Genomic DNA, 27,585 nt, shown 5'->3' with positions numbered 1-27,585 from the left:
CAGGATCATTTTAATATATTAAGATTCATTTACCTGAAGAGTTTGTGTTTGAAGTGCTGAGCAACGTCGCCGGTGGCGTTATGATGCTTTCCTGATCTGTGAATGACCTTTAACCCCTGAAAAAAAGGCTGATATTAAACCGGCAGACGCTCTGTTGTCGCATTATTACAGGCTTTGTTTGGAGAGAGTCGGACAGCGCCGGCTGATGGATCCATCGTGTGATAGAAGAGGCAGAACCGGGTCAGAACCACCTCGCTGTGTCCACGTTTTAATTTCCTGCTCATCACCGTCAGCTGATCTGAGTCCCATCAGACTTCCTGTCTCTCTGTCTTCCTCTTTATCTTGGTTGTTTCTTCAGTCATTGCTGGCTGTTCTTCAGACAGACATGAGATAAAAAACACAGCAGAAAAGAGCTGCTGCAGACTCACAGAGATACACAACTCAGTTTAATTGTCCTCCCTTGTTCAGTCTGTCGAGACGACAGACTGGATTTAAAATTTTTTGTAGTCTCCGGGTCTGAAGAGTAAAGCCTTAAGCTGCAATACCAGCGAGTGCCACTAGAGGTCGGCTCCAAAAAGCCTCCGGCTCCATAGACTCCCATTCAACTTCTCTCATCAAATCCAAAGTGAATAAAATGTGTCCATCAGTTATCTCGGTGTTGTTAGCTAAAGTCACTCCTTCTTATTAGTTTTCTGGAGGTCCATCTGAAAATAATCCCTCATTCATTAGAAAAGAAGATTCAAGAAGACCTGTTTTTGGGGGGCGTGTCTGTTTGATTGACAGGTCTGTGGTGTAGTCAGGTTACAGCTATCGGTGGGCGGGACGTAGTATCGTCAGGTTTCCGATCAGATCGGTCAGATCCACCGCTGGCTCCTCCCCCAGCTCGTCCAAATATGGTCACTTCCTGCTCCAAACCGCTCCGAACTAGTAAAGATGGTGACGGACAGAATCTGAACTGGAGGATTCATAACGTTCACAAACTGACAGCTGATGACATCACTGCTGGTTGCTGATTAGTTATTCTCTCTCTATGAATCAGCTGGTGAGATGTTCAGACAGGTTCAGAGCACTCAGCTGTGTTCTGGAAGTTTCCCTCTCTGTTTTTATTAAAGTCTACATAAAGCATGACGGTGACCTGCAGGAGGATCTGAGCAGAGTACACAGCAAAGTTTAGCAAGCTGTCGAACACAGGGAAGCATTAAATCCATGCGTCCGTCACCCGACCACTAATGGTGCTCTGCTGTCGGCCTAATGGAGTCCTGGTCTGTGATCGTGGAGGGTCTCAGAGGGAGCAAGAAAACCACAAACCGGACAGACCGGCCTTTTGTTGATGGATCACAGTGATCTGTTTCAGTCACTGCGACGGCTTAACAACCTGCAGGAAAATCAGCCATGTTGCAGGCATGTCTGCTGAGATGAACTAACCTGAGTGTGTCTGTTTCAGGTGTGAGCAGCAGTTTCCACGACGACTGAACGGAGACGCAGAAGTTCCATCTGGTCCGAGCCGAGTGACGTCACCATGATTCACTGTTAGAGGAACGCAGGCAGTGAAACTAATGACTCTGAAACTTTATCTCCATCACTGTCCGTCTGTAATTTAACACCTGATAAAACAACCAAACAAAACCAACACACCCTTTAAACTTAGCGGACTATCAGCTGTTTAGCCTAGCGAGTCAGCCAAGATGGCCGACCACTACCAGAACAACACCTACCACCAAGAAGGCCAGGATGGCTACGGATACCAGGCAGACTACCCTCCTCAGGAGGAGGACGCCGCCAGCGACGCGACCGAAGGCCACGACGAAGAGGACCAGATGTACGAGGGAGAGTACCAGGGGATCCCCCATCCGGACGAGGTGAAGGCGGCGCAGAGAGCAGCACGGTGAGGCGGCCATGTTTCTCCTTTTGAGTTCAGTCTCAGTCCCAACGTTGTCAGACACCAGCCTCGTCTCGACCTTCAGTCTCCTACAGTCCTTCAGCTGAAAATGTCCCCCAAAGTGGACTTCTAAAATCAACAATAATTTCCATTGCCCCGTGTGAGGTCACAAAAAGGAGGAACTTCCACCCAGATTTCTTAGAGCTGTAAAACAACGTCGTAATTGTCATCAGTCTACTTTCTGTCTTTAAGGAGAACTCCTCATCGCTCAAACATTTTATACAATGATTTGATGAGATTTATTAAACGGTCAGATTATCTTTCTGACAGTTTTAAAAGGTTATGTTCAGAGCTGCCGAGTTTAGTTTTTTCCTGACTTTCTCGTCTCGTTGTGAGTCGTAGAGTTAAATCTCGGCCGGCCGGCAGCGCGGCCTCCGAGCTGGAGGAGCTGTCCGAGCAGTACGAGGACATCATGGAGGACTGCGGCCACGGACGCTTCCAGTGGACGCTCTTCGTGGTTCTGGGTCTCGCGCTCATGGCCGACGGAGTCGAGTGTTTCGTGGTCGCGTTCGTTCTGCCGTCCGCGGAGAAAGATCTGTGTCTATCCAACACAGAGAAAGGCATGCTGGGTAAGTGTCATCTACCCGTCTTCCTCTTCATCTTCCTCTTTGTCTGTCCATCTTCCTCTTCATCTGTCCATCTTCCTCTTCATCTGTCCATCTTCCTCTTCATCTGTTCATCTTCCTCTTCATCTGTTCATCTTCCTCTTCATCTGTTCATCTTCCTCTTCATCTGTTCATCTTCCTCTTCGTCTGTCCATCTTCCTCTTCATCTGTTCATCTTCCTCTTCATCTGTTCATCTTCCTCTTCATCTGTTCATCTTCCTCTTTGTCTGTCCATCTTCCTCTTCATCTGTTCATCTTCCTCTTCATCTGTTCATCTTCCTCTTTGTCTGTCCATCTTCCTCTTCATCTGTTCATCTTCCTCTTCATCTGTCCATCTTCCTCTTCATCTGTTCATCTTCCTCTTCATCTGTTCATCTTCCTCTTTGTCTGTCCATCTTCCTCTTCATCTGTTCATCTTCCTCTCCATTTGACCCCACAGACTCTCTGCAGTCTGAACACAACAGGAGGCTGATCAATCAATCTGATCAGTTTCTGAAGTGCTGACTTCACCTCCTCCTCTTCCTCCTCCTCCTCTTCCTCCTCCTTTTCCTCCTCCTCTTGCTCCTCCTCCTCCTCCTCCCTCCCTCGCAGCAGTGTTTTTGTCTGTATTTGTCCTGAGTCATCAAACGGAGTGATCGATGCCGTCTGTCCTGACCTTGGACAGACGGTGTCTCCGTGCTGCTCCAGATTGGCGGGCCTCTGATTTGACAGCAGATATGTTGGACAAGGTCAGCAGCACCCCCCCCCCCCCCCCCCCCCCCCCCCCCGCTGCACGGCCATCTGCAGGTCGGCGTGACGCTCTCTGGCGCCGGTCCAACCTGCAGAGGCTGCCGGTGAAGATCTGGTTTAAAAAAGAGCTGACGGGACTCCGACCTGAGAGTCTGACAGGAAGAAGAACTGTGACATCATCATGTGTGGACCGCTGCAGGTTTACCTGTTGGTGTGTGGTTCCAGTCTTCTGCACTGAGAAGCGGTTTTAAATCAGACCAGCTCGTCCAGATTTGGTCTTTTCTGGCTCCAAAAACCCAAAATGGCGACGGCTGAATTTTCAGGTTTCACAAACCAAAACTCTGCTCCAGTTTCAGGTCCGTGGGGACATCACAGGTGTTCACGTACCGGTGGTCACAGAAACGTGAGGAACTCAGCTGCTTGATGGACCTCGTTGTTGTCGAACATCCGGACCTGTTGGATCTTTAGTTTCTTGTCTCGTGTTTTCCTGCTGAACTCTGACGTCGTTGAAGGTTTTGAGTTTGTTGTTTGAAGCCTCCTGAAACTCTCCGGCTGGCCGTGACCGTGTTCCCGCCTCTTCCCCTGCAGGTCTGGTGGTGTTCCTGAGCATGATGGTGGGGGCGTTTCTGTGGGGCGGTCTGGCGGACAAAGTCGGCCGTCGGCGCTGCCTCGTCGTGGCGCTGGCGATAAACTGCGTGTTTGCCTTCCTGTCCTCGTTCGCTCAGGGCTACGGCTTCTTCCTGTTCTTCAGGCTGCTGTCCGGCATCGGGTAACACACCTTCACACCTTCATACCTTCACACCTTCACACCTTCATACCTTCACACCTTCATACCTTCACACCTTCACACCTTCATACCTTCACACCTTCACACCTTCATACCTTCACACCTTCATACCTTCACACCTTCACACCTTCACACCTTCATACCTTCACACCTTCACACCTTCACACCTTCACACCTTCATACCTTCACACCTTCACACCTTCACACCTTCATACCTTCACACCTTCACACCTTCATACCTTCACACCTTCACACCTTCACACCTTCATACCTTCACACCTTCACACCTTCATACCTTCACACCTTCACACCTTCACACCTTCATACCTTCACACCTTCATAAAAAAATAGAGGAACTATGAAAACAAAAATAAATCACAGGAAGAATCAGCTGAGCTAACACTGGAGCTAGCCTCTGCTCATGTGCTTTTTATTTTCAATTAATTCCTTTGATTGATTTTTAATTAAGCAATAACCGACCGCAGCTCGTCTGACTGATCGACGACAGAAACAGAGTCAAATCCAAATCATAGTTTTAGATAAATGATAAATGATAAATGATAAATGATAAATGATAAATAATAAATGATAAATGATAAATGATAAATGATAAATGATAAATGATAAATGATAAATAATAAATGATAAATGATAAATAATAAATGATAAATGATAAATGATAAATAATAAATGATAAATGATAAATAATAAATGATATCCGACATCGCAGCACTTTGTTTTCCTGTTTTCCTGTTTTTTACGTGTTTTGTTGTCGGATACATTTTCCATAAATCATCCCGTCGGCTTCGTGTTTCTTCGTCTTCCTGCTGCTGCGTGGTGTTTTTCCATCGGAGGATGCAGCTTTTTACAGATGGAGACGAGGTGTTCTGTTACAGTACAGATTCTCCCAGAACCACGGAGGTCCGCAGGGAACCGCCGACTCAGAAAGGAGGTCGAACAGAGAAACAGAAACAGACACGTTCTGCTTTTTACAGCAACTTCACACCAGAACATAAAAACACTGATTTAGTTCTCGTTGCAGCGTCACATTCATTCTTTCTTCCTCTTTAGAAACTGTTCTGTGTGATTTAGTTGTTTTTTTAAACGTGTCTCCTTCTCGTTGTGTCTCAGCATCGGCGGCACCGTTCCCATCGTGTACTCGTACTTCTCCGAGTTCCTCCAGATGGACAAGCGAGGAGAGCACCTGTCCTGGCTGTGCATGTTCTGGATGATCGGCGGGATCTACGCCTCGTTCACGGCCTGGGGGGTCATCCCCCAATACGGTGAGACACCACCGAGGAAACAGGACATACATGAAGGGGGTGGAGTCTCTTTACGTTCACATATTCTAGTTGTAGGAAACAGATGCTCCACCCACACACAGAGGTCACGACCCCGATGGTCCATTACACCTGCTTCCAATGAATATGTTCACATTCACGCAGACTAACAAGCTAACGGGCTAGTGTGCTAATGGACTAACCGGCTAACAAAAAACAAGTTAAGAGGGAAAACAGTCGTGAGTCTCCTGTTGTAGGTTGTAATGTGTGTGTGTGTGTGTGTGTGTGTGCAGGCTGGGGCTTAAGTATGGGCGGCGAGTTCCAGTTCCACAGCTGGAGGGTGTTCGTCGTGGTCGCCGCTCTGCCTGCGATCACCTCCCTGATCGGACTCACCTTCATGCCCGAGAGCCCGCGCTTCCTGCTGGAGGTTCACGTTCACGTTCACGTTCACGTTCACGTTCACGAACCGAACAGAGCTAAACAATAACAACTGCTGTGTGTGTGTGTGTGTGTGTGTGTGTGTGTGTGTGTGTGTGTGTGTGTGTGTGTGTGTGTGTGGAGCAGAATGCCAAACACGATGAGGCCTGGATGATCCTGAAGCAGGTCCACGACACCAACTGGAGGGCCAAAGGTCAGCCTGAGAAAGTCTTCACTGTGAGTACATGTAGTTAAACAATAATAACAATAATAATAATAATAATAATAATAATACTAAGGTTTGTGTAACACTCTTCGACATAAGCAGACTTATAACGTGAACAGTACACGACTTTATGATCCAATAAAAGCAGGTGAGATGACACCAATGGAATCAGGAGTTTTATTTTGAAAAGCCTTTGCGTTTCAGGTGACTCACATCAAAGCTCCGAAGACGGCGGAGGACGAGTTCATCGAGATCCAGAGCGCGACTGGAACGGCGGTGCAGCGCTGGGCCGTACGCTCGCTGACGCTCTGCAAACTGGTACGTAGAAGAAGACCGCTGCGGACTTCAAGTACAATACCGCTGATGGCCACTAGGGGGCTCCAGACAACCTCTGGCTCCACTACGAGCGATCAAAAGGTTCAGAGTTCCTGTTGAATGCAGCATTGGGCTGTAAACACGTCGTATTTCTGTCAGTATGAAGTTTAATAATGGTCACACGAGGAGACAAAGCCCCACTTCCTGTGCAGACAGGAAGTGAAAGACCAGACGAGGTGGACGGTGGGCGGATCCAAAGCTAAAGTTTGAGGTTCTCGTCTGTTTGTCGCAGGTTTTGAGGAACGTGGCGTCGCTCCTGTCTGCAGAGCTGCGCTACGCGACGCTCTTCATGGCCGTCATCTGGTTCTGCATGTCCTTCAGGTGAGTTCGCCGCACCTGAGGGGGCGGGCCCCGAAGCCTCGCCGGGCAAGCAGTGGCCAGCAGGGGTGGGTGGAGATGGGGGCGGAGCCTATTTGTAAATAAATAGATCCAGATGTACCGAATGAATGCGGCGGTGCAACTTTAACATTTGGAATAACAGGAACTTTCAAAATAAAACGTTCAATTGATTATCTGTGTCTCTCATGTCGTCATAGTTACTATGGTTTGTCGGTGTGGTTCCCCGACATGATTAAACACCTTCAGTACGAGGAGTACCAGTCCAAGATGAAGGTGAGGTGAACCATGTCATTAATGAACTCACGTTAAGTTTTATTTCCTGTTTGTAGTAGAAATAATGTGTTTTTTTACATATTCCCATTCAAATGAGGAAGAAAACGATGTGTTCGCCGTTTTGTCTCCGTTCAGGTGTTCCACAGGGAACGAGTGGAGAACGCACGTTTTAACTTTTCTTTGGAGAACCAGATCCATAAAGAAGGAGAATACATCCGAGACACGTAAGTGACGGATTCACTGCAGGTGAGACGTTAATACGAAGGTGGATCAGTAAGTTCAGAGTGTCCCTGAACGCAGCACGGTGATGTACACAGATCAGGAAGTAAGCAACAACCTTCATGAAGAAGTATTCAGAATGTCGTCTCTTCATCATCATCATCATCATCACTGAGTTCCACATGTTAACGTGACCGCTGGTACGTGAACATTAGTGACGTCACCATGGAAACTTGAAACTGGAGCAGAGAAACAGCAGATTTTAGGAAACAGAATCTTCAACATGCTCACAGCCAAGTGTTCCTGAGCCCACGCAGTGATTTCCACTGGTTCCTCTCCTCCACTGTGAGCGGGCGTGTCGTCTTGTTGGAGAACCCTGTTGCCATGGCGACACAGTTCAGGTGGTTTTTCAGTGAATGTTCCCCTCAGAAGGTCCCGGTGGAACTCGGTGTTGACAGTCTGACTCTGGGGGACGAATTCACCGTGACACAAAGAAAACCCAGCTGGTGTCTCCTGACCTGACGCCTTTTTCAGTCTTGAACAGTGAAGCTCCGCCCCTCTTGAAACCTGAACGTCCCTCAGAACACATCGCCCGGCTCATCGCTTTGTCGTCGTAGATTTTCTGAAGACTTTCAAGGGTCTCTGTTGACCGTTTACAGAGTTTGAACCCAAAATCGGATGTTTTTCTGTCACCAACAGTGCTTTAAAAAAAAAGCCACGATCCTGTCGTGGAAATCACTGCATGGGCTCAGGAACACTCGGCCGGCAGCAGGCGTGTTGAAAATGTTCTGTTCCTCCAAAATTTGACTCAAAATCTGATGTCAGGTGATGATGTTGATGAAGACACGACATGAATACTTCCTCATGAAGGTTGTTGATCCTGCTGCATCACCGTGCTGCGTTCAGGAACCCTCTGAACTTATTGATCCGCCTTCGTACGCTGTATTTGTTGCTCCTTTAACATGGCAACCATCAGATCAGCAGACTGTTTGTTTCAGTAAGAACTCTGTAGGCAGTTTTCTCTATTGATTACATTGATTATCAGTCAGTGAAGTGACTGATGAAACGTTCATATTGATCAGTCATTTCATCATCAGACACTCACGTGTGTTCTGACCTGTGTGTGTGTGTGTGTGTGTGTGTGTGTGTGTGTGTGTGTGTGTGTGTCGGTCAGAACAGAAAGCGTGTAGTTCCTCAGTGAAGACGATGAACCCTCAGCGGTTTCTACAGCTTCACTCTGTGGGTTTTTTCTGGTTCTGGATCTTTTCAGCAGAACAGTTTGATTTGTTTACATTTCCAGAGGTATCGTTGACCTCTGACCTCGTGGGACAGTCAGTGAAGATACACTCAGTCAGTCTGTGACAGCTGATGCCAAAAGAGCGACCTCTTGCACACACTTCAATTTGTCCTCGACCAGCAGGATGGAGGACACAGCGGCTCCTCAGCAGCAGCTCCACCGCCCCCTGGTGGCCGATGGCAGTATCGTGTTCAGCCCCGCCCCCTTATCACCCGTTTCCTTTCTTTAGACGTTTTCAGACCAAACTGTTTCTAAGGACGTAAAGAAATACAGTTTTCCATTTTCTTGTTCCGGTTTTAAATTCATAAACATATTTTGCGTGTTTGAAGATCCAAATAGTTTTTTTCATTCAAGAGAGACAATAAAAACAAATAGAACGGTTTAAATTTCTCATAATTACATGTAAAATGTATTAATTGAGTCACGAAATTTACCTGAAGCCTCGTTGATGATCCGCTACCATTTTTCGCCATCAAAGTTGCTGCATTACGCGTCAATACAAACTCAAAACTTCCTGTATTATTTCAAATTAAAAGCCCCTACAGCGTTTTATTAGAGTAAAAAAGTTTTTTGTTGTGAAACTTTTGCAAGCAGTGGGACGAGAAGTAGTGCAGCTCAAACAGTGTTAGGAATATAAAATGACGTGCGACGGGTTCAAACACCAACAAATACAAAGTTCTGAACAGAGTTCTGTTCGGTTTGAGAAGTTCTGACTTCCTGTTTCTTCACGTTGCTTTTCAACCAGCAGAACCTGACGCTCGTGTCACAGACTGACAGAGAGTATCTTCAGGTTCTCGAGCAGATACACAACACGTTCCACCGCTGCTGTGTATCACTGAGCTTCTACGCTTCCCGCAGACGGAACCGGACAGAACGGGCTTCAACCCTCATCAGCATCACCCGATCCGGGCCGCCTCTGATTGTACTGCGTCGCCATGGAGATGAAAGTTCCACCATTTTTCACTCCAACACGCTGTTCACACGGGAAGCAACGCTTGTTTCCACCGCAGTATTAATCACTGGCGGCCATTTTGGATCCCCCCGGCTCCTCGGCCCGTTCTGGTTCTGGTTCTGGTCGTGGTTCTGCCGCAGCGATAGAAGTGGGTCCATGTGTTGTTCAGGCCTTTCTCAGCCTGCGCTCTGCTTTGTGTTCTCGGGGGTTCTGAAACGTCGTCAGTCGCAGCCCGAGATGATGCTGCAGGTCGAAGTCCAATCGAACGACAGGAAGTGACGTCTGAGTATCCCAGAATGCATTTCACACCAACAAGCAGACTGGACACTTTAATCAAGGCTCGAATTCAGTTATGTGATGACGATATGTTACGATGGTACAATGGTGGTGTGATGATGTTATGACGACGGTACGACAAGAATATGACGACGATATGATGATGATATATCGATAAATAGTCTTCCTCACTGTCATCGGACACAAACGATGCGCTGAACAAACACTGCAGCTCCAGATATTTAAAAAGTTGGTTGTAGAGCTCCTCCGCCGTCTGAGCAGGGACTCCTTCAGGGTAAAACTCTCCGGGAGCTTCTTCCTGGTTCCTCCTGGTACCTCCTGGTACCTCCTGGTTCCTCCTGGTTCCTCCTGGTTCCTCAGGTTGACTTCCTGTGTGAGTTCAGATCATTTCGTCTCGGTGCGGTCGGTTCAGGTGCGTTGGAGTCCGATAACCAGCAGGTACTGGCTCCGGTCGGGCTGTACATCCTGGTCCGTCCCGTCGGTTTGTTCTGGTGTTGGAACCCCTGAGACGCAGCGAGAGCTCGGCACTGAGAAAGACTCTTGTCTGCTGGTGTGTGTCCATCCCATCCTCATAGGTTCATCAGTATAGAGATGAAGTCAGTGAAGTTTGAGGACTCTCTGTTCGAAGACTGTCACTTTGAGGACATCAAGTCCACAGACACGGTGTTTGAGAACTGCACCATCCGCTCCACCATCTTCTACAACACAGGTAGGTGCAGCCTGACGGGAGACAGACAGCTCCGTCCACATAGTAGGACATGAGGACAGACGGACAGCGGCCGACGCCAACGTCCTGCTGCAAGGTTTGATTAACTTTATAGACATCGTCTGTCGGAGGTCCGTCTGTAATCAATCAAACCTTTGTTGTAAACTGTTTGAGACGCTGACCGTCCATCCGTCCGTCCTTGTCTCTTTTAGAAATGTGTCGAGGAGGGGACAGAAAAACCTCTACTTTTAATTTGAAAGGGAACATAAACATGACATCATCATCAACGTTGGGCGTTGATGATGTTTCTTTGTCTTCATTCATCTGAAACACAGACGACAGTTTCTCTCTGAATCAGAAACATGTCGAGACGAGACGTTAAAGTTTTCATCAGTTCGTTGACAGAAAACGCTGCCGCCGCCCCACTGAGCTCCTCCCACTGAGCTCCTCCCTCTGTTGCTCCTCCCTCTGTTGCTCCTCCCTCTGTTGCTCCTCCCTGCAGACCTGCGGGAGGAGAAGTTCGTTGACTGTCGGATGGAGAACACCACCTTCGAGCATAACAAACGCGGCTGCCACCTGGACTCCGTGGAGGAGAACGACGTGCTCATCTACCTGGTCAGCTTCCTGGGCAGCCTGGCGGTGTTGCCGGGCAACATCATCTCCGCCCTCTTCATGGACAAGGTCGGCCGGGTCCGGATCATAGGTGAGTCCTCCGTTCAGGTCGGACCGGGTTTCTCTCTGCGAGGTCTTCGTCGTGGCCTCATCACACGTGATCTGTCTCCTCAGGCGGCTCCATGCTCATCTCGGCCGGCTGCACCATCTTCCTGTTCCTGAGCTTCAGCCAGGCGGCCATCATCGCGCTGCAGTGTCTGTTCTGCAGCGTCAGCGTGGCGGCGTGGAACGGCATCGAGGTGGTGACGGTGGAGCTGTACCCGGCGTCCAAGAGGTACGTCCTCATCACGCTCGCTGTGTGTCACGTAAAGCGTGCAATAGATACGCTCCGTCTGCCGGCGTCTAGGCGACAGGCGGGTCTATTACACGCTTTGCTTTGAGACCAGATTGACACCGAGTTCATCAACCTGCTGAGATGAAGAGATGTTTTGAGTTTTATTTGATCACTGCTGGGCAACAACTTCCTGTTCAAACGTCTTCATACCGTACATCTGAAAACAACCAATCAGCCATCAGGTTGCAACAAACAGGAAGTGACATCATCAATCTCCCATCAAAACAAAAATAATAATAATAATAATAATAATCAAAGAAAAAGTTAATAAAATAAACACTTTTTTCTCCCGCCCTCCTGAAGTGTAGTCGAGTGAATGTTTACAATGTTTCTATATAAATAATACAAAAAGAGCAAAACAATAATTTTACTGCTTTTGGGGGACGATGTTCATATATAAATGTAAATCTACAGAAAAATTATACATCATGTAACTATTTATGAACAATATAAAATTATTTTGAAAAAGATTAAGTATTAAATAAATAAATGTACATATATATAAATATTTGTTATATATTCTATATTCCTTCTCAGGTCTAAAGTAACATTTTATTTTTATTTATTTATTGAGGACGGCTGTGAAATTATCACAGCCATTATTGTTATCATCATGGCAATAACTTTTTCGGATGATGATGTCATCACGCTGTTTGTGACGTCATGACGATGTCAGCAGGAGGTCTGATCGATCGAACCGTTGCACAGCAGTAAAAATAAAACTGAACCACCTGCTTCTGTTTCGGCTCTGGACCTTCAAAATAAAAGCGGCGGTGGCCGGTCTGAGTAACGGCCGTGTCGTGTGTTGTTTGCCTGCGTCTCAGGGCGACGGCGTTCGGCGTGCTGAACGCTCTGTGTAAGCTGGCCGCCGTCCTCGGGAGCTCCATCTTCGCCAGCTTCGTGGGCGTCACCAAAGCCGTCCCCATCCTGCTGTCCTTCGGCGCGCTGGTGTGTGGCGGCCTGGTAGCCCTGAGACTGCCCGACACACGACAGAAGATCTTACAGTGAGGTGACACGAGGCCCGGGGGGGGGGGCTGTTTGACTCTGACTTCACTTCTGCACTCAAAAGACGACAAGAACGGACTCACTGATGTAACGTGTCCAACGCCGAGCTCTCCTGTCTCCGTGGGAACCATTTCAGAGGGGGGAGGGGCGTGAGTGTGTGTGTGGGGGGGGGGTTATGTCAGCTCAAGTGTGATCCTTTAACGATGCCATAATTCCACCTCAACACTGGACCTACTAACCATTTAACGATGATGATGATGATGATGTGCGCGAGGCTGAAATCACGTGACCACTCCTTAATGTTCTGCTTCCTGTCTGTCTGCCACGCGCCTCATGCATGTCGTGGACTGATGCCGCCCTGTGATTGGTTCCTTTCAGTCTCCAGCTGTTTTTTTAAAAACGTTTTGAAGTTTCAAAAGTTACGCAAAACGTCCCGAAACGCAGTGACCAGGTGGAACCTGGAGAATACAACCTCAGAGAACCGGCAGCGCCCCCTGCTGGGTGACACGCGTTTTACACAATCAGTGTGATGAAAGGTTTCTAATCACTGAAATATTTCAGAAAGTTGTATTTAAAGCCAAACTTTTATTATAATGTTATTATTATTTCTGTATTTCTCACAATAAGATGAAACCACATTTCACGACGTTGTTCACAAAGTGTTAGCGGCGCTGCAACAAACTCCTCTTTACATTATCAGTTAATCTGCCAATTATTCATCTATTATTGTTTGAAGCATTAAGAAATCGTCAAAAATGCCTGTGACGACCTCACACACGGAAAATTAAATCACAATCAAAACTTTACAGCACAGAAAATTAGGAGAAAGCGTCAGAAAGTTTTGATTTTAAGATAACTGGAACAATCAATCTGAGCAGAATCTTTTTTATTTCAAATAGTTGTACGGCTTCATCTTCCCTGAAGTGAACTCTGGTCGACCTCTGAGAAGCAGCTCAAACGTCCGTTTCAAAGTTAAAATGAATCCAATTTATCGTGCAGCTCTTTGACCTCAGTTTTACTGTGAAGTTCGTTAGCTTACGTTGTTTCGGATCATTTCAGATGTTTTTTCATAATTTGAGGTTGATGTTTTTCATCATCTTCTAATATTTTATCAACCAAATATTTCGTTGTATAATTCTGAAGATAACCTGCAGATTGATGGATAATTTAAATAACTGATTGTTGCACTTCCTGTTTATGTTACGGATGAGATTAGTGTTGAACTTGACTTCCTGTGTGGCAGCTGGATTTGAAGCTAATGAGTTTAATTTAATTGATTATTTGATATATTGATCTTCTCGTGTCAGTGTGAAACTCACTTCCCCTCAGAGCTGATGGAATAAATTAAACCTTCCCCTGAGGTTTAATATTATCACTTCTTAAAGCTGAATTAAGTTAAATGTTGTCTACATGTGTTTTGAAGCCTCTGAAACTAACCTCATGATGAACTGCTGATCTTCAGCATGCGATCATTTCCGTGTGAAACAAATTGGAGAGGCTGCGAGTGTTCGTCTCCTGTTGTGTGTTTCCTGCATGAAGTCCTGTCACCTCTCAGCAGACTGAGTAGATCTCAGACTGAATAGATCTCAGACTGAATAGATCTCAGACTGAATAGATCTCAGATTGAATAGATCTCAGATTGAATAGATCTCAGACTGAATAGATCTCAGATTGAATAGATCTCAGATTGAATAGATCTCAGACTGAATAGATCTCAGACTGAATAGATCTCAGATTGAATAGATCTCAGACTGAGTAGATCTCAGACTGAATAGATCTCAGATTGAATAGATCTCAGATTGAATAGATCTCAGACTGAATAGATCTCAGATTGAATAGATCTCAGATTGAATAGATCTCAGACTGAATAGATCTCAGACTGAATAGATCTCAGATTGAATAGATCTCAGACTGAGTAGATCTCAGACTGAATAGATCTCAGATTGAATAGATCTCAGACTGAATAGATCTCAGACTGAATAGATCTCAGACTGAATAGATCTCAGATTGAATAGATCTCAGATTGAATAGATCTCAGGCTGCGTTACGAATCTTCTGGTCTGCTGCGTGTTCGTGTTTTTCTCCTGTTTAATATGCTCACAGTTATTTTCACCTTCTTGATTCTTTTCCTGCAAAAGCCAGTAAAGGTCAAAGAGAGAAAACATCATTTATGAAGAGGCCACATTTTCACTGCAGTGAGCGTTCAAATCAATCAAAACATGGGAACAAATTCATCAAAACGTGGGAACGAATTCATCAAAACGTGGGAACGAATTCATCAAAACATAGGAACAAGTTGTATCTTGTGCCGGAACAATATAATGTTGTGTACTCAATGTAGTAAAACGTGGCCTCGATATAAATTTTAAATTCGTAAGGTTTAAGGATCGTGAAGGATCGTGAAGCCGCTGCGTCGACAGCTCGGCGCCGACAATCAGTCAAATGTTTCCGATGAAGCTTCGTACGTTTGTGCAGGTCGGTGAAAAACCGAAGTGACGATGAGGTGGAATCAGTGAAACTACCGACGCACACGAGAAGTCAACAACGTAAAAAATAAAGCGGAACTAGTTCCTGTCGCCTTCATCGGCTTCGTTATTTCCCGATGCTGCTGCTCTTTTCCTGTTTTTGCGGCTCGACACTCACCTGTAAGACGGGAACACTGACCAGAGTCCAGGAGCCGGTTTGTCCCTCCGTGTTGCCGTACTGTCGGGTTTTGGTGTGATGCTGCAGCTGAGCTGTGAACGACTGCATGTCTGTCTGTGTATGTTCAACATGGTCTGAGTCTCAACTGTGGTTTTGATCAATAAAAGAAGGAAACAGCAGATCGGATGTTTGATGTTGAACCAACGTGTTTGACCTTCACTTTATTTACACAGTGTAAATAGAAATAAGGAAACAAGTTCGAAACACCCGTTTAATTACAACCTGAAATCAGACGTTTAAAGAGCTATTGGTTATCTTCAGGACCTCCTGCTCAGTCTGCAGCTGGTGATGCCTTCAGGGTCCTGGTTGAACTTCCACTCTGTTAATTAAACAGCAGATAACCAGAACCGAGTCGGGACGTCCTCGTCTTCCTCACCGAGGCCCAGCATGGCTGCTGAACCAGTCCAGAACCTCCCGCTGGTTCTGCTGCAGCCACCTGATGTTGGTTCTGGTCCTCTCCACGGCCTGATCGACCGCCAGCGCAGCCGAACCGAACTCTTCCGCCCCGTGACGCTGCACGAAGTCCAGGAGCTGCAATCAGAGCAGAGCGGCTCAGAGAAGATCAAAGAGAGAACCGGAAGGAAGTTCAGCTCACCTGCTGAAGGTCTGCAGCTGTGGAGAACCTCTCCGTGACTCCGGTGATCAGGGAGGCGAAGGAGAAAGAACCGACGCCGTACCTGGAACAAATATTTATTCTACATGTCAGAAGTTCCTGGAACCTGAAAGCAGACGCTAATGTTAGCTAGTGTAGGCTAACACAGCTAACAGGTTAACGTTAGCACAGACTAGCTAGTGATAGTTTGTTTACATTAAAGTTAGTTTAGGTCAAAGTTAGCTTTAGTTTAACAACAAACTATCAACCAGTCTAACGATAGTTTCTTTATGTTAATATTAGCGTAAACAAGCTAATGTTAGTTTGTTTAGATTAACGTTAAATTGCCCTCATCATTGTTCAGTCGGTCCTTTTAATAAGAGTTTATATGTAATCACAGTATTTTTTATTGAGATGTTTTGGGAGAATCGTAGGATTTGAACGGTTAGCGACTCGAACACTTGTGTTGTGTCTACATCCCTGTTTCCCACAATGCACTGCGCTCACTCCGTGAACAGGTACTCCCAGTGCTCCTGGACGAAGTCCCAGGCCAGAGCCTGTCCCAGTCTGTTCCTGGCGACTGACGTGATGACGGAAGTGGCGTCCTGTTTCCGGATCATCGTGGGGTCTAAGGTGTACAACAGGTACCTGTGAACAGGAAATGATGTCATTAAATAGTGTCCATCCACCTGCTTTAATGTTCCAGTCAACTCTGGACTCGCTGGGTTCAGATCCTCTTCACATTATTTCAGGTGGATTTTATATTTTCTATCTTAGTTGTTGTTGTTGGAACTTGTGCATCATTTTTGTGGACTTTGATGAAATAATATGTGGAAACATTTTGAGTGGATGATGATGATGATGATGATGATGATGATGATGATGTCATGCTTCAGGGACCAGGTTCAGGGACCAGGTTCAGGGACACCCACCTCTTGAGCAGCTGTGTGTTCTCCGTACAGCTCAGTGCAGACATCAGTTTGCTGGCCTCGCTGACCACAGAAGCATTGTGGACCTGCGACCAACCGAAGTTCCACTCGGCCTCGTCGCCGGCGGCCACGGCGCTGCAGTACACCGCCGAGCGCAGGTTGGGGTGGATCCTGACGGAAACACAATGATTGACAGCTGAGTTTGGTGTGTTTGAAGACTGCTGAGGTGATGAGGTGTGCGGTGGACCCACGTGTTGTGCTGAGGCAGGTCCATCCACTGTCTGAACCAGGTGCTGGTCAGGGTCTGGCACTCCGGTACTCCGGTCCTGCAGGCCGTCCGCAGAGCGTTCACCTGGTTGTACCTGCGGGAGGAGACAGAGGTGAAGCAGGACTTTATCACAGCTGCAGAGAAACCAGATGTGTGGTCCTGCTTATGGTCCTGGTCCTGGTTCTGGTACAAGGAGGTGAAAGCAGGACCAGCACCTCTGGTTTGAGTCCGGTTAAGGACCATCGATGTCTCCTGAAGCTACGATACGATTGATGTCATTCGTCAGTGATCGGGTTGGACAGCTGTGTCCAGGTGTGTCCAGTTGTGTCCAGCTGTGTCCAGCTGTGTCCAGGTGTGTCCAGGTGTGCACTTACTGGTCGGTGTGTCTGTCAGGAACACGGCTCCAGTCCGATGTCATGTTCTTGAAGTAGAGGAAGAGGGGCGTCACCTGCGTCTTCACGTAGTCCTGCGGGATCACAGCGAGGCTTCTCCGTTAATCTGCAGACGGACCAGAGCCCAGCGAGACCGGAACCAGGTACCTGCTCACCTGCAGAGGCTGGTAGACCTCGGTCCGGTCCAGCATCAGGTAGTAGTAATCCAGGTTGTCCAGAGCAGACTGCCAGGGCAGGTACTCGGTCTCCTCCGACAGGTAAGAGGTCATCCTGAGAGCCAGTGTCGTGGAGACCAGCTGAGCCCTGCAGACAGAAGACACGGACCAATCAGCATCCAGCGCACACACCTGAGACGTCAGCTCCGCCTCCACCTGATACAGGTCAGTGTGTTTGGGTGTTAACGTGGTAATCGTCACTAAAGCTGTCAGATAAATGAAGTGGTGAAGACTCACGTAAAGTAGTAAAATTTGTACTCGAGTTAAAGTACTTAGTTACTTTTCCCTCCTGGGTTGTAAGTCCTGGACTCACCTGGCCAGGTTGAAAGCATCATCCACCAGCTGGGCTCTGTTAATCACCGGTATGTCCTGGAACCAAACACGGACCGTCGTCACGCCAACACGCCATCACATGCCAACACGTGTCACATCTCGGCGGCATACCTGGTGAGCTGCACCGAGCTGAGCGAGCAGCCGCTCCCAGTTCCCGAGGTCGTAGTTCACCCGGTAATATCCTGTTACGTTGACGTTGGCCAGAATCCACGAAGCCCCGCCCCTCATGTCCTGGTTCACCGCTGCAGAGGAACGACTCGTTAAACAGCACAGACACAGTTCAGCGCTTTTAACAGTTAATTACTGACTCGTTATGACGCACCTTCCTGTTCCATCAGCCACCAGACGTCTCTCTGGACCTCACCGGTCTTCATCCACCGGACCGGAACCGGCCACTCGTAGCTGGAGGAGGAAACGCTTTCAGCTTTTATTCACGAGGCAGCGACCCCCCGCGGGGCCAAAACATGAAGCCAAAACTGCAGCTCCTCCAGTGAGATAGTTACGCTTGAGGCTGTCCAGATGTGACAGTTACACGTTTTGATGTCGTGGACGCGCGTGTCTATTACACGCTTTGTCCTGTAGCCATTTCTTGGAAAACGAAATCTGCTGTTTCAATCATGAGACTGAAAGGAAAAATAAACCATTAGCAAAAACATGGTGATGGTGAAACGCTGCCTACTTGTACAGGGATGCCGTGACGTTGGAGTCCGGCTCCAGCAGAAAGTGCTTCTGGGATACCTTCCCGGTGGTCGTATCTATGGTAACTACAGGGAAGCCCATCTGAAGCACCCAGGGATTCATGATGTCATCAACTGGACGAGGAAGTGAAACATTATTGTCCTCCACCGCCTGAAGGAACAATATTCATCAAAAATGATTATTTAGAAGAAGTTAAATATTTTCAACATTTATCTTGCAACATGTAATTTACTGAAAAAAAACAACTTCTAAGGACATTTTTGGAGATGAAAAAAATAAAATCTTCATCTTACCATTTGAAGATGTTTCCACAGGTCATCTCCGACAGTGTTGCTGTAGGCAAAGTGATGGAGGTACGTCTGCAGCCAAAAGGAACACCGCCGACGTTAGCATCCCTCCATCGTTAGCTTTTCACGAAACACTAAAATATACGTTAAATATTGTTCAACACAGAGAAACGTACTCTGAGTCCCTGGAGGAAGACGGGCTCCGACAGGAAGTCGGACAGCATCCTCAACACTGCTGCGCCCTGCGGAGCCACGGAGACGGAGGTCATCGCTGAAGTTACAATGCTAACGCTAACTTCTCAAAATGTAAACGCTAACGATGATTTTACAAAGTTTAAATGTTAAAATGAACATGACAAAGTTTAAATAACAACATTAATGCTAATATTAACTTTACAAATTTTAAACGCTAATGTTAACTTCCAAAAGTTGAAATGCTAACATTAACTTCTTAAAGATAAAACTAAAGTTTTAACATTAACTTTACAAAGTTCGAGCTAAAGTTTAAATTTAATCCCGTTAATTTGAAGAACATCATCTGATTTGTACGGACGCTGTGGCGGCGCCGGTCTTCGTACCTTACTGTACGAGATGACGTCGAACTGCTCGCTGATCTGATCCGGCAGGACGACGGCGTCTTCTTTAGAGGACAGAGGGTGAGAGGACGTCAAGGCGTCGACCGCAAACACTCGGTGGATGTCGTCCAGGACGATCAGGTCCTTCTGGAGCGGATAGAGAGACGAACATACGTTTCAAACCGGGACAGGAAGTCACGTTCTGCGCGTGTTCCCCGACGCGTTCTCACCACGTTCCACGCTGGCTCGGCGTAGTCGGCCCCGAGGTACGATACGTAGGAAGCGAAGCCCTCGTTCAGCCAGACCTCGTTCCACCAGCGCAGCGTCACCAGGTTACCGAACCACTGCAGCAGACACGCCAATCGGTCAGCACGTCGGCCAATCACAGAGCGGATCGGTCGGAGGAGGAGGCGTTTACCATGTGAGCTAACTCGTGAGCGATGATGGTGGCGGTGGTCTCCTTGCTCCTGTTGGAGGAGGTGGCGGCGTCGTAGAGCAGGTTGGTCTCTCTGTACGTCACCAAACCCCAGTTCTCCATCGCACCGAAGTAAAAGTCCGGCAGAGCGATCTGATCTGGAGGGCGGAGAGCAGCTTTAACGTACGCCGACGGAGACGAAGTCACGACAACGATACCCTGAAAACCTCTTTTCAAATCTCTTTCAGTCTGAAAACTTTACGTCTCTCCAGAGCGAGATCTCTCAGGAACGCCTTCGGGGAATTTCTTGTAATTTGGCACAAACGTCCACTTGGACTGAAGGATGAAGTGATTACAATTTGGGGGTCAAAGGTCGCTGTCACCTCGTGTGCGACCCATTCTTGTGAACCATTGCCGAGGAGCAGCGGACTATGATGTGGTCTCATCCCGAATGTGTGACTGATCGTAGAGATCTTCTGAACATGTGTGAAGCATCCTCTGTTGTCACGGCAACAATTTTATGTTATTGGACTAATTCTGTCGCAGAGCGCGTCAGCTGACCGGGAAGTGCTCCTCAGGTGGAGCTCACCTGACTTGCTCAGAGGGTACGAGGTGTTGTAGTAGCGCTGGAAGAAGTCCAGGATGGGTCCGGTCACGTTGAGAGCGTAGCCTCCCTGCTGCACGACACTCCTGCGAGCCCAGACGCGGATCTGAACACACAACACACAGGAAGTGGTGTCCTCCGTAAAATACATTTTAATATTCTACAGGTCTTTATTTTATATTTTTACAACCAGACTTAAATCAAAGGAAACTTCATTGGATTCCAGTCTGTACACAGAAAACTACTGGGAGTGAGACATCGTGACTTTTCTCCTATCAGAGATGGAGTGACTTCCTTCTTCTGATTATTGACCAATCAGGAACCCGATATGACCACGTTAGTTTGGGTCAACAGTTCCCGCGTGGACGCTGCATCATGGGAAACGTGTCTCTTTCATAATAAAAGTGTAGCAGCAAAGGTTCTGTGGACTACAAAATAAAAGATGGACCTAAACTTTTTTTTTCACACCATTTGAGAACAATTGCTTCAGAGCATCCACGTTCCTTTACTGTCTGTTTAACGAGCTGAAGCCCCGCCCCCTCCCCTTCCATGTGACATCATGGATAATCACCAGAGTGTCTCCCGCGGCGCTCAGGTGTGCGAAGTCACAGACGACGATGGCCAGGAGATACGTGGACATTTTCCTGGTGGGTTCAAACTCGGTCTGCGTAACAGCGACTCCATCGGCGGTTGTGTTCACGACATCTGAGGAGCACAGAGACATTTCAACAAGCCGGAGGGACGAAGGGACATTTAAACATCTATTAAAATGTTCATGATTAAATGTCAGAAAATGTTTTGTCCGTGCTGTAGTACACGGCTTTACCACCAGGTGAACTCTCTTTACCGGTGTGTTTACTGACAAATCAAACCTCACTGACATTTAACACGGCCAATGCTGCTGCTATCACTAACACTGCTAACGCTGCTAACACTGCTAACGTTCAGAAGCATCAATCTGCTGATGGATCCCGACACCAACGGTGGATTTGTCCCGTGCGGTGCGCCGACCTTGGTCCATGCCGTTGGACAGGGCTAGCGTTCCTGGCGGGTGGAGGACGGTTATGTAGAAAACAGCTTTCATGGCCGGCTCGTCGAAACACGGGAACGTCTTCCTGGCGTGAGTTGGATGCATCTGAGAGGTGGCAACGATCCTGAGACAGAACCAAACGTTTAACAAACCGTCTCGACGAAAACAGATCCGAGAACAGCCGGACGGAGAACTCACTTCCTGACTCCGTCTTCGTCGTATTCGCTCCGGTAAAATCCGGCCAAGTCGTCGGCCAGCTCTCCCGTGAACTCCGTGTACAGCTGGTACTTCTGGCCTCGACTCAACGGACCGCTCAGCTGGACGACCAGATACTGAGTCTCCGGCTGCAGCCACGACGACCGGATAGCGGGAGCAGCAGCGCCACCTGTAGACGGGAGAAGAGGAGGCGCGATGAGACGTGAGGACGTCCACAAATAGAAAGAGGTCGTCTGCAAACAGACTGAGATCTGTTTGCGCTGATAAACGTCAACAAACATAACAAATGAGAGTGTGTGTGTGTGTGTGTGTGTGTGTGTGTGTGTGTGTGTGTGTTACCTGCAGCAGTGAGCCGGGCCATGTGTGTCTGTGTGTCGTCCAGTTTGCTGTAGTTGAGTTTGTTGGAGTGAATCAGGATCAGATCGGTTTCATGAACACACTCAAACTGCACAACGGACCGTCCTGAAAAGACAAGTTATTATGTTTGTTGGCAACGTCACCTCACATTGAGGTCACTGGAGGTCACTGGAGGTCACTGAAGGTCACTGAAGGTCAGTGTGTCTGAACATCTTACCAGCTGATTCATAGAGAGAGAATAACTAATCATCAACCATCAGTGATGTCATCATCCATCAGTGATGTCATCGTTGGTTTGTGAACATTATGAATCCTCCAGTTCAGATTCTGTCCGTCACCATCTTTACTAGTTCGGAGCTGTTTGGAGCAGGAAGTGACCATATTTGGATGAGCTGGGGGAGGAGCCAGAGGTGGATCTGACCGATCTGATTGGAAACCTGACGATACTACGTCCCGCCCACCGATAGCTGTAACCTGACTGCACCACAGGCCTGTCAATCAAACAGACACGCCCCCAAAAACAGGTCTTCTTGAATCTTCTTTTCTAATGAATGAGGGATTATTTTCAGATGGACCTCCAGAAAACTAATAAGAAGGAGTGACTTTAGCTAACAACACCGAGATAACTGATGGACACATTTTATTCACTTTGGATTTGATGAGAGAAGTTGAATGGGAGTCTATGGAGCCGGAGGCTTTTTGGAGTCGACCTCTAGTGGCACTCAGTGGTATTGCAGCTGAAGACACTTCTGGATCAGAACCATTTTACAGACCTGAAACTACGAACTCTTTTATATCCAGTCTGCCATCATGCCCTGCAGGTGGAGGCAGTGGTGCCGTCACTCACCTGTGAACAGGTAGAGGCCGGTGTCGGGGGCGGGGCTGAGGCGGGGCCACAGGGTGACGTTGTAGAGTTCGGGGACCAGAGCGGCAGGGAGACGATAGCTGAGGGGACAAAACACAAAGACCGAAAGATCTCAGAACAGGAAGACGTCGCAGTGTTTCCTGTTGAGGGTGTCAGTGCTTTTATTTTGGTAGAGGACCTCTAGCTGCTTCCTGTTGATACTTTGGATCAGCTGGAGACTTTTGTTGCCTTCGAGGCGACGGACATCTCATTACCTGTCCCAAGGAGCCGTGATGTCATCGTCGCCATCATCCGCCGTCAGGGCGATAGTCCACAGTGTGACGATGGTTGCCACGGAGACCAGGGCCACGACCACGCAGAGGACACACAGGCGGCTGACTCGGCAGCTTCTTCCCATCGCAGACAGACGGAGGACTGAACCTCGGCTCAGAGACCGACGAGACGTAGAGACCGACGAGACGGAGAGAGCGAAGAGGACGGACAGCCAGGAGTCCTGCCCCTCCACCCCCACCCCCCCCCACACACACACCTGTCACCGAGTGGAATAGATGGATCCGATATGAGGACGGCTCTCGTGGGAACGCTCGGTGATAAACTTGCTGATAGATTGTCTGCTGGAATGTTTTGAGTGCCGGTTCAAACGTCAAGTCATAAAACACAGCATTTTATGGTGTTTGTCTGGCAGAGTTCAAAGGTCAAACCTTCACTCCTGTCTTCGGAGAGACCTCAGCGTGCTGTGGCCTTATAAAGACATTTAATTAAAAATATAATCACCTTATTATTCTGCTGAATCGCCACAAAAAAAAACACAGTGGGGAGTGAACAGCCTGCCTGCGTCATCGCACACACACACAGTCCAGATGAGAGCACAGCGCCCCTCACAGGACACAAGGTGTAAAAGCACCTCTCCTCATATCGAGCTCCAAAGAGGAAGAAACACACGTTAATCCTTTATTGTCGTCATGACTTCATTTAAAACAATTCTGAAAACTTTATTGTCCTTTTTATAAATCATCACAACAGCTCCAATAAAATACGAATCCAAGCTGAAGTGACAATAAAAAACATCAGTCTTCATGTAAACAAACATCTTTTATTATTTATTTTATAGAAACAGATCTATGAACTGTAAGAAATTAGTTTCTGATCAGAGTAAACACCTGAAAGGCACCAGGATTTATTAAACCTGACTGTTTGTGTCCCTCTGATGATCTGAGCTTCCTCAAAATAAATGTCTTCTGTGTTTAACTTGTAATATTTCTTTATCACTCACGTTGTTTAATGTATATAAAGTTTATTGTTCTTATCGTTGATTTTATATCCAGATGGATCCTGGAACCCATAGTGGAACCCAAAGTCTAACGTACAAACATAATTTTTCTTAAAGAATAGCTGCTTCCACTGTGACCTTTGACCTTGCATCCTCTCTGCTGTGTGTGTGTTTAGGAGCCTGAAGCTCCTCCTGGTGGAGCGGCGAGGAACTGCACGTCGTCGTCACTGGATCGTTGATCCTCAGCATGTACACTACCTCCCGCAGAACCCTGAACTGTCACTGAAACACCACCTGCCTGCTGCTACAGGCGTATAAATCAAGCGCCTCTCACATTTCACACTGGCTAAAGTTTTTTTTTACCACAATGGTGCTTGGTTTCACTTCCTCTCACTGACTGGCAGGAACTTCCTGCTGTCTGACATGTTACATGTTGTTTTGAGTGTTTCAGGAAACACGCTCCAGTCTTTTTCTTCCATTTTTTTATCACCAGAACTGGACCAGAAGTCCAACATAATGAGGACACAGCTGGACCCAGCTGGACTACCCCGAGTGGAGATGCAGCAGATCATCTGAGCAGTGAAGCGGGTCTGAGTTCTGTCAGCTGTTTGAATCTGATGGCAGCACAACGGAGGAGCGCTGACACCGACCCGACTCCAGGTTCTTTCTCGTTCTATCATGTTCTGTTCGCTTTAATCCTCACTGCTGTCAGTAAGACGAGAAACAAAACCTTTAGTTTTAGACTCAGATCGACCTCTATGAACCAGCTGAGACGTCCTGATAGCTGTTACCTGTCAATCAAACAGACACGCCCCCAAAAACAGGTGTTCTTGAATCTTCTTTTCTAATGAATGAGGGATTATTTTCAGATGGACCTCCAGAAAACTAATAAGAAGGAGTGACTTTAGCTAACAACACCGAGATAACTGATGGACACATTTTATTCACTTTGGATTTGATGAGAGAAGTTGAATGGGAGTCTATGGAGCCGGAGGCTTTTTGGAGCCGACCTCTAGTGGCACTCGCTGGTATTGCAGCTGAAGACACTTCTGGATCAGAACCATTTTACAGACCTGAAGCTACGAACTCTTTTATAAACAGTTGGTGGTTAAAAGTCTTTATGTGAAGCTAAGCAAACAGTTTCCTCTTGTTTTCAGTCTTAATGCTGTCGGCTGCAGATAAAATGGACTGAATATTGTTTCTCGTGTGTGTGTGTGTGTGTGTGTGTGTGTGTGTGTGTGTAGATGACCTTCCCAGTTGCTCCAGTTTGACCACAAAGGAGCTACAGCAGAACTGGCAGGCGGTGAAGCGGGAGCAGCGACCCGTCAGGCTGCTGTTTGAAATCCCATCGACTCGTATTGTTGAACAAACTCTGAGCAAACACGTGGTGAGACGTCGTGTTTTACACTTTATTAAAGATCAGAGTCACATACAGGAGTTCCAACCGCCACTTCCTGCTTCCTGTTTCTCTCTCCAGCTGTATGAGATCGTGGTGATGCGTTCCGGCAGCTTCGAGTCCCACCGCGTGTCGGTGGAGCGCCGCTACAGCGACTTCTGCCACCTCCACCACCGACTTGTGGAGGAGTTCGAGGAGGAGCTGGAGGAGGTGCTTCTTCCCCGCAAGCTGCTGACGGGGAACTTCTGCCCGGAGAGCATCTCGGAGCGGCGCCGGGCGCTGCAGGACTACCTGGCCCGGCTGTACGCCACCCGCTGCGTCCGGCACTCCCCTCTCTTCGCCTCCTTCTTCACCGAGCAGGAGCAGCGGCGGGCCCACGGCCTGCTGCGGGCCGGGCAGTTCCGGCCCGCTCTGGAGCAGCTGCGGACCGTTCTGGACATCCAGGAGAAGCTGTTGCCGTGGCAGCAGCCCACCATGACCGTCTCCACGCTGGCCGGCCTCGCCGTCTGCCACCGCGACCTGGACGAGCCGGAGCAGGCGTTCGCGGCCGCCCAGAGAGCTCTACCCCCGGTGAGGCGCTACGGCCTGCGGCGCTACAGAGCCGCCCTGCTGGAGCTGCTGGTGGACGAAGGGTACCGGCTGGGTCGACCCGTGGCTCAGCTGCAGGAGGAGCTGACCACCCTGAGGGATGCCGAGAGGGGAGAGGCGTCGCCACGCTCCCTGAAGGAGCTGCTGATCCGGGAATTCATCTGACGAAGGAGCCGACTGGATCAGAGTTACTGTCAGCAGCTCTGAGAGCACCAACGGATCAACACGCTGCACCCACAGACTGTTTATAAAAGTGTTGTTAGCTTCAGGTCTGAAAAATGAGGCCTTCAGCTGCAATACCAGCGAGTGCCACTAGAGGTCGGCTCCAAAAAGCCTCCGGCTCCATAGACTCCCATTCAACTTCTCTCATCAAATCCAAAGTGAATAAAATGTGTCCATCAGTTATCTCGGTGTTGTTAGCTAAAGTCACTCCTTCTTATTAGTTTTCTGGAGGTCCATCTGAAAATAATCCCTCATTCATTAGAAAAGAAGATTCAAGAAGACCTGTTTTTGGGGGCGTGTCTGTTTGATTGACAGGCCTGTGGTGCAGTCAGGTTACAGCTATCGGTGGGCGGGACGTAGTATCGTCAGGTTTCCGATCAGATCGGTCAGATCCACCGCTGGCTCCTCCCCCAGCTCGTCCAAATATGGTCACTTCCTGCTCCAAACCGCTCCGAACTAGTAAAGATGGTGACGGACAGAATCTGAACTGGAGGATTCATAACGTTCACAAACCAACGATGACATCACTGTCCGTCTTGTCTCGTCTCCGGACCACTGAAGTTCTCTCGTCTGGTTCGTTCTCGTTGGCACTCTGCTGGAGGTGGAGGTCAAAGGTCGGTCCTCCTTCCACTGGGTCAGATGAGCCAAACCTTCGTCCTGCTGTGATCTCTCCTCCTCATCTTAATGTGGTTCTCCTGTCTGCGACGTCTGCTGTATAATTACGTCACTACATTTAAATATGACGCCTTTTAGTGATTAAACATTTATCTGATTCACAGAGAATGATTCTTTTTGAATATATTTGTAAAGTAAATTTCCATATATGTGTTTCTGATGTGAAGATTTCCTGCTTTCGATTTGGATTATTGTCATTCAATTTGAATAATTTCAAGGTTTGAACTGTTGTTCGGACAAAACAATCAATCAATGAGAGGGTTTCACAAATTAGCTGGTCACTTAAATAATTTGGAAAATAATCATCATTTTCATGTTCACAGATATTAAATCTAGAATGTTTAACAGCTGGAGGAATGAACTATATTTATTTTGAAAATATTTCTAAATGTTATTTTAATTAAATGTGTTTTGTTAAACAAGAATATATTCAGTTTCTGATTAAAAAAAAATACAATTCTGATGGTTTGGACTTGAATCTTTTCGTTTTAAAGTCTGAACA

The 27,585-nt window shown here is 47.6% G+C and overlaps 3 protein-coding genes across 4 annotated transcripts in view; 2 read left to right on the top strand and 1 right to left on the bottom strand.

Moving 5' to 3' along the window:
* The window catches only part of LOC138212422 (synaptic vesicle glycoprotein 2B-like), a 19,088-nt gene extending 3,793 nt beyond the window's left edge, over positions 1 to 15,295 (top strand). For both annotated transcript variants that reach the window (XM_069172789.1, XM_069172788.1), the window contains 14 exons: positions 1,445 to 1,885; positions 2,282 to 2,508; positions 3,862 to 4,042; positions 5,192 to 5,343; positions 5,634 to 5,767; positions 5,905 to 5,994; positions 6,188 to 6,301; positions 6,591 to 6,679; positions 6,895 to 6,970; positions 7,106 to 7,194; positions 10,311 to 10,444; positions 10,944 to 11,144; positions 11,228 to 11,387; positions 12,272 to 15,295. In XM_069172789.1, the coding sequence (XP_069028890.1) occupies positions 1,686 to 1,885; positions 2,282 to 2,508; positions 3,862 to 4,042; positions 5,192 to 5,343; positions 5,634 to 5,767; positions 5,905 to 5,994; positions 6,188 to 6,301; positions 6,591 to 6,679; positions 6,895 to 6,970; positions 7,106 to 7,194; positions 10,311 to 10,444; positions 10,944 to 11,144; positions 11,228 to 11,387; positions 12,272 to 12,455 (2,031 nt within the window). In that variant the 5' untranslated portion in view covers positions 1,445 to 1,685 and the 3' untranslated portion in view covers positions 12,456 to 15,295. The remainder of the gene's footprint in view (positions 1 to 1,444; positions 1,886 to 2,281; positions 2,509 to 3,861; positions 4,043 to 5,191; positions 5,344 to 5,633; positions 5,768 to 5,904; positions 5,995 to 6,187; positions 6,302 to 6,590; positions 6,680 to 6,894; positions 6,971 to 7,105; positions 7,195 to 10,310; positions 10,445 to 10,943; positions 11,145 to 11,227; positions 11,388 to 12,271) is intronic.
* LOC138212421 (aminopeptidase N-like) lies at positions 15,282 to 23,423 on the bottom strand. The gene is made up of 23 exons (XM_069172787.1): positions 23,187 to 23,423; positions 22,915 to 23,012; positions 22,050 to 22,172; positions 21,693 to 21,879; positions 21,476 to 21,618; positions 21,036 to 21,169; positions 20,450 to 20,570; positions 19,864 to 20,018; positions 19,676 to 19,789; positions 19,449 to 19,592; positions 19,047 to 19,112; positions 18,877 to 18,942; positions 18,564 to 18,733; positions 18,207 to 18,286; positions 17,996 to 18,126; positions 17,865 to 17,920; positions 17,492 to 17,639; positions 17,319 to 17,410; positions 16,928 to 17,038; positions 16,680 to 16,847; positions 16,255 to 16,395; positions 15,751 to 15,832; positions 15,282 to 15,686 (listed from the first exon to the last, which is right to left on the bottom strand). The coding sequence occupies exons 1-23, from the start codon at positions 23,327 to 23,329 to the stop codon at positions 15,528 to 15,530; spliced, it is 2,832 nt and encodes a 943-aa protein (XP_069028888.1). The 5' UTR covers positions 23,330 to 23,423; the 3' UTR covers positions 15,282 to 15,527.
* Positions 23,327 to 27,585, top strand: snx20 (sorting nexin 20). Its single transcript, XM_069172790.1, has 4 exons — positions 23,327 to 23,519; positions 24,379 to 24,862; positions 25,447 to 25,589; positions 25,680 to 27,585. Exons 2-4 carry the CDS (start codon positions 24,820 to 24,822, stop codon positions 26,349 to 26,351), a joined length of 858 nt encoding a protein of 285 aa, XP_069028891.1. The 5' UTR covers positions 23,327 to 23,519; positions 24,379 to 24,819; the 3' UTR covers positions 26,352 to 27,585.

The sequence above is a fragment of the Embiotoca jacksoni genome, unplaced genomic scaffold (genome assembly GCF_022577435.1).
Source record: "Embiotoca jacksoni isolate LCO1_2020_lvr unplaced genomic scaffold, fEmbJac1.0.p SCAF_55, whole genome shotgun sequence".
Classification (NCBI taxonomy): domain Eukaryota; kingdom Metazoa; phylum Chordata; class Actinopteri; family Embiotocidae; genus Embiotoca; species Embiotoca jacksoni.
Note: the sequence above shows the minus strand (reverse complement) of the source record. Positions and strands in the feature narration are given on the sequence as shown.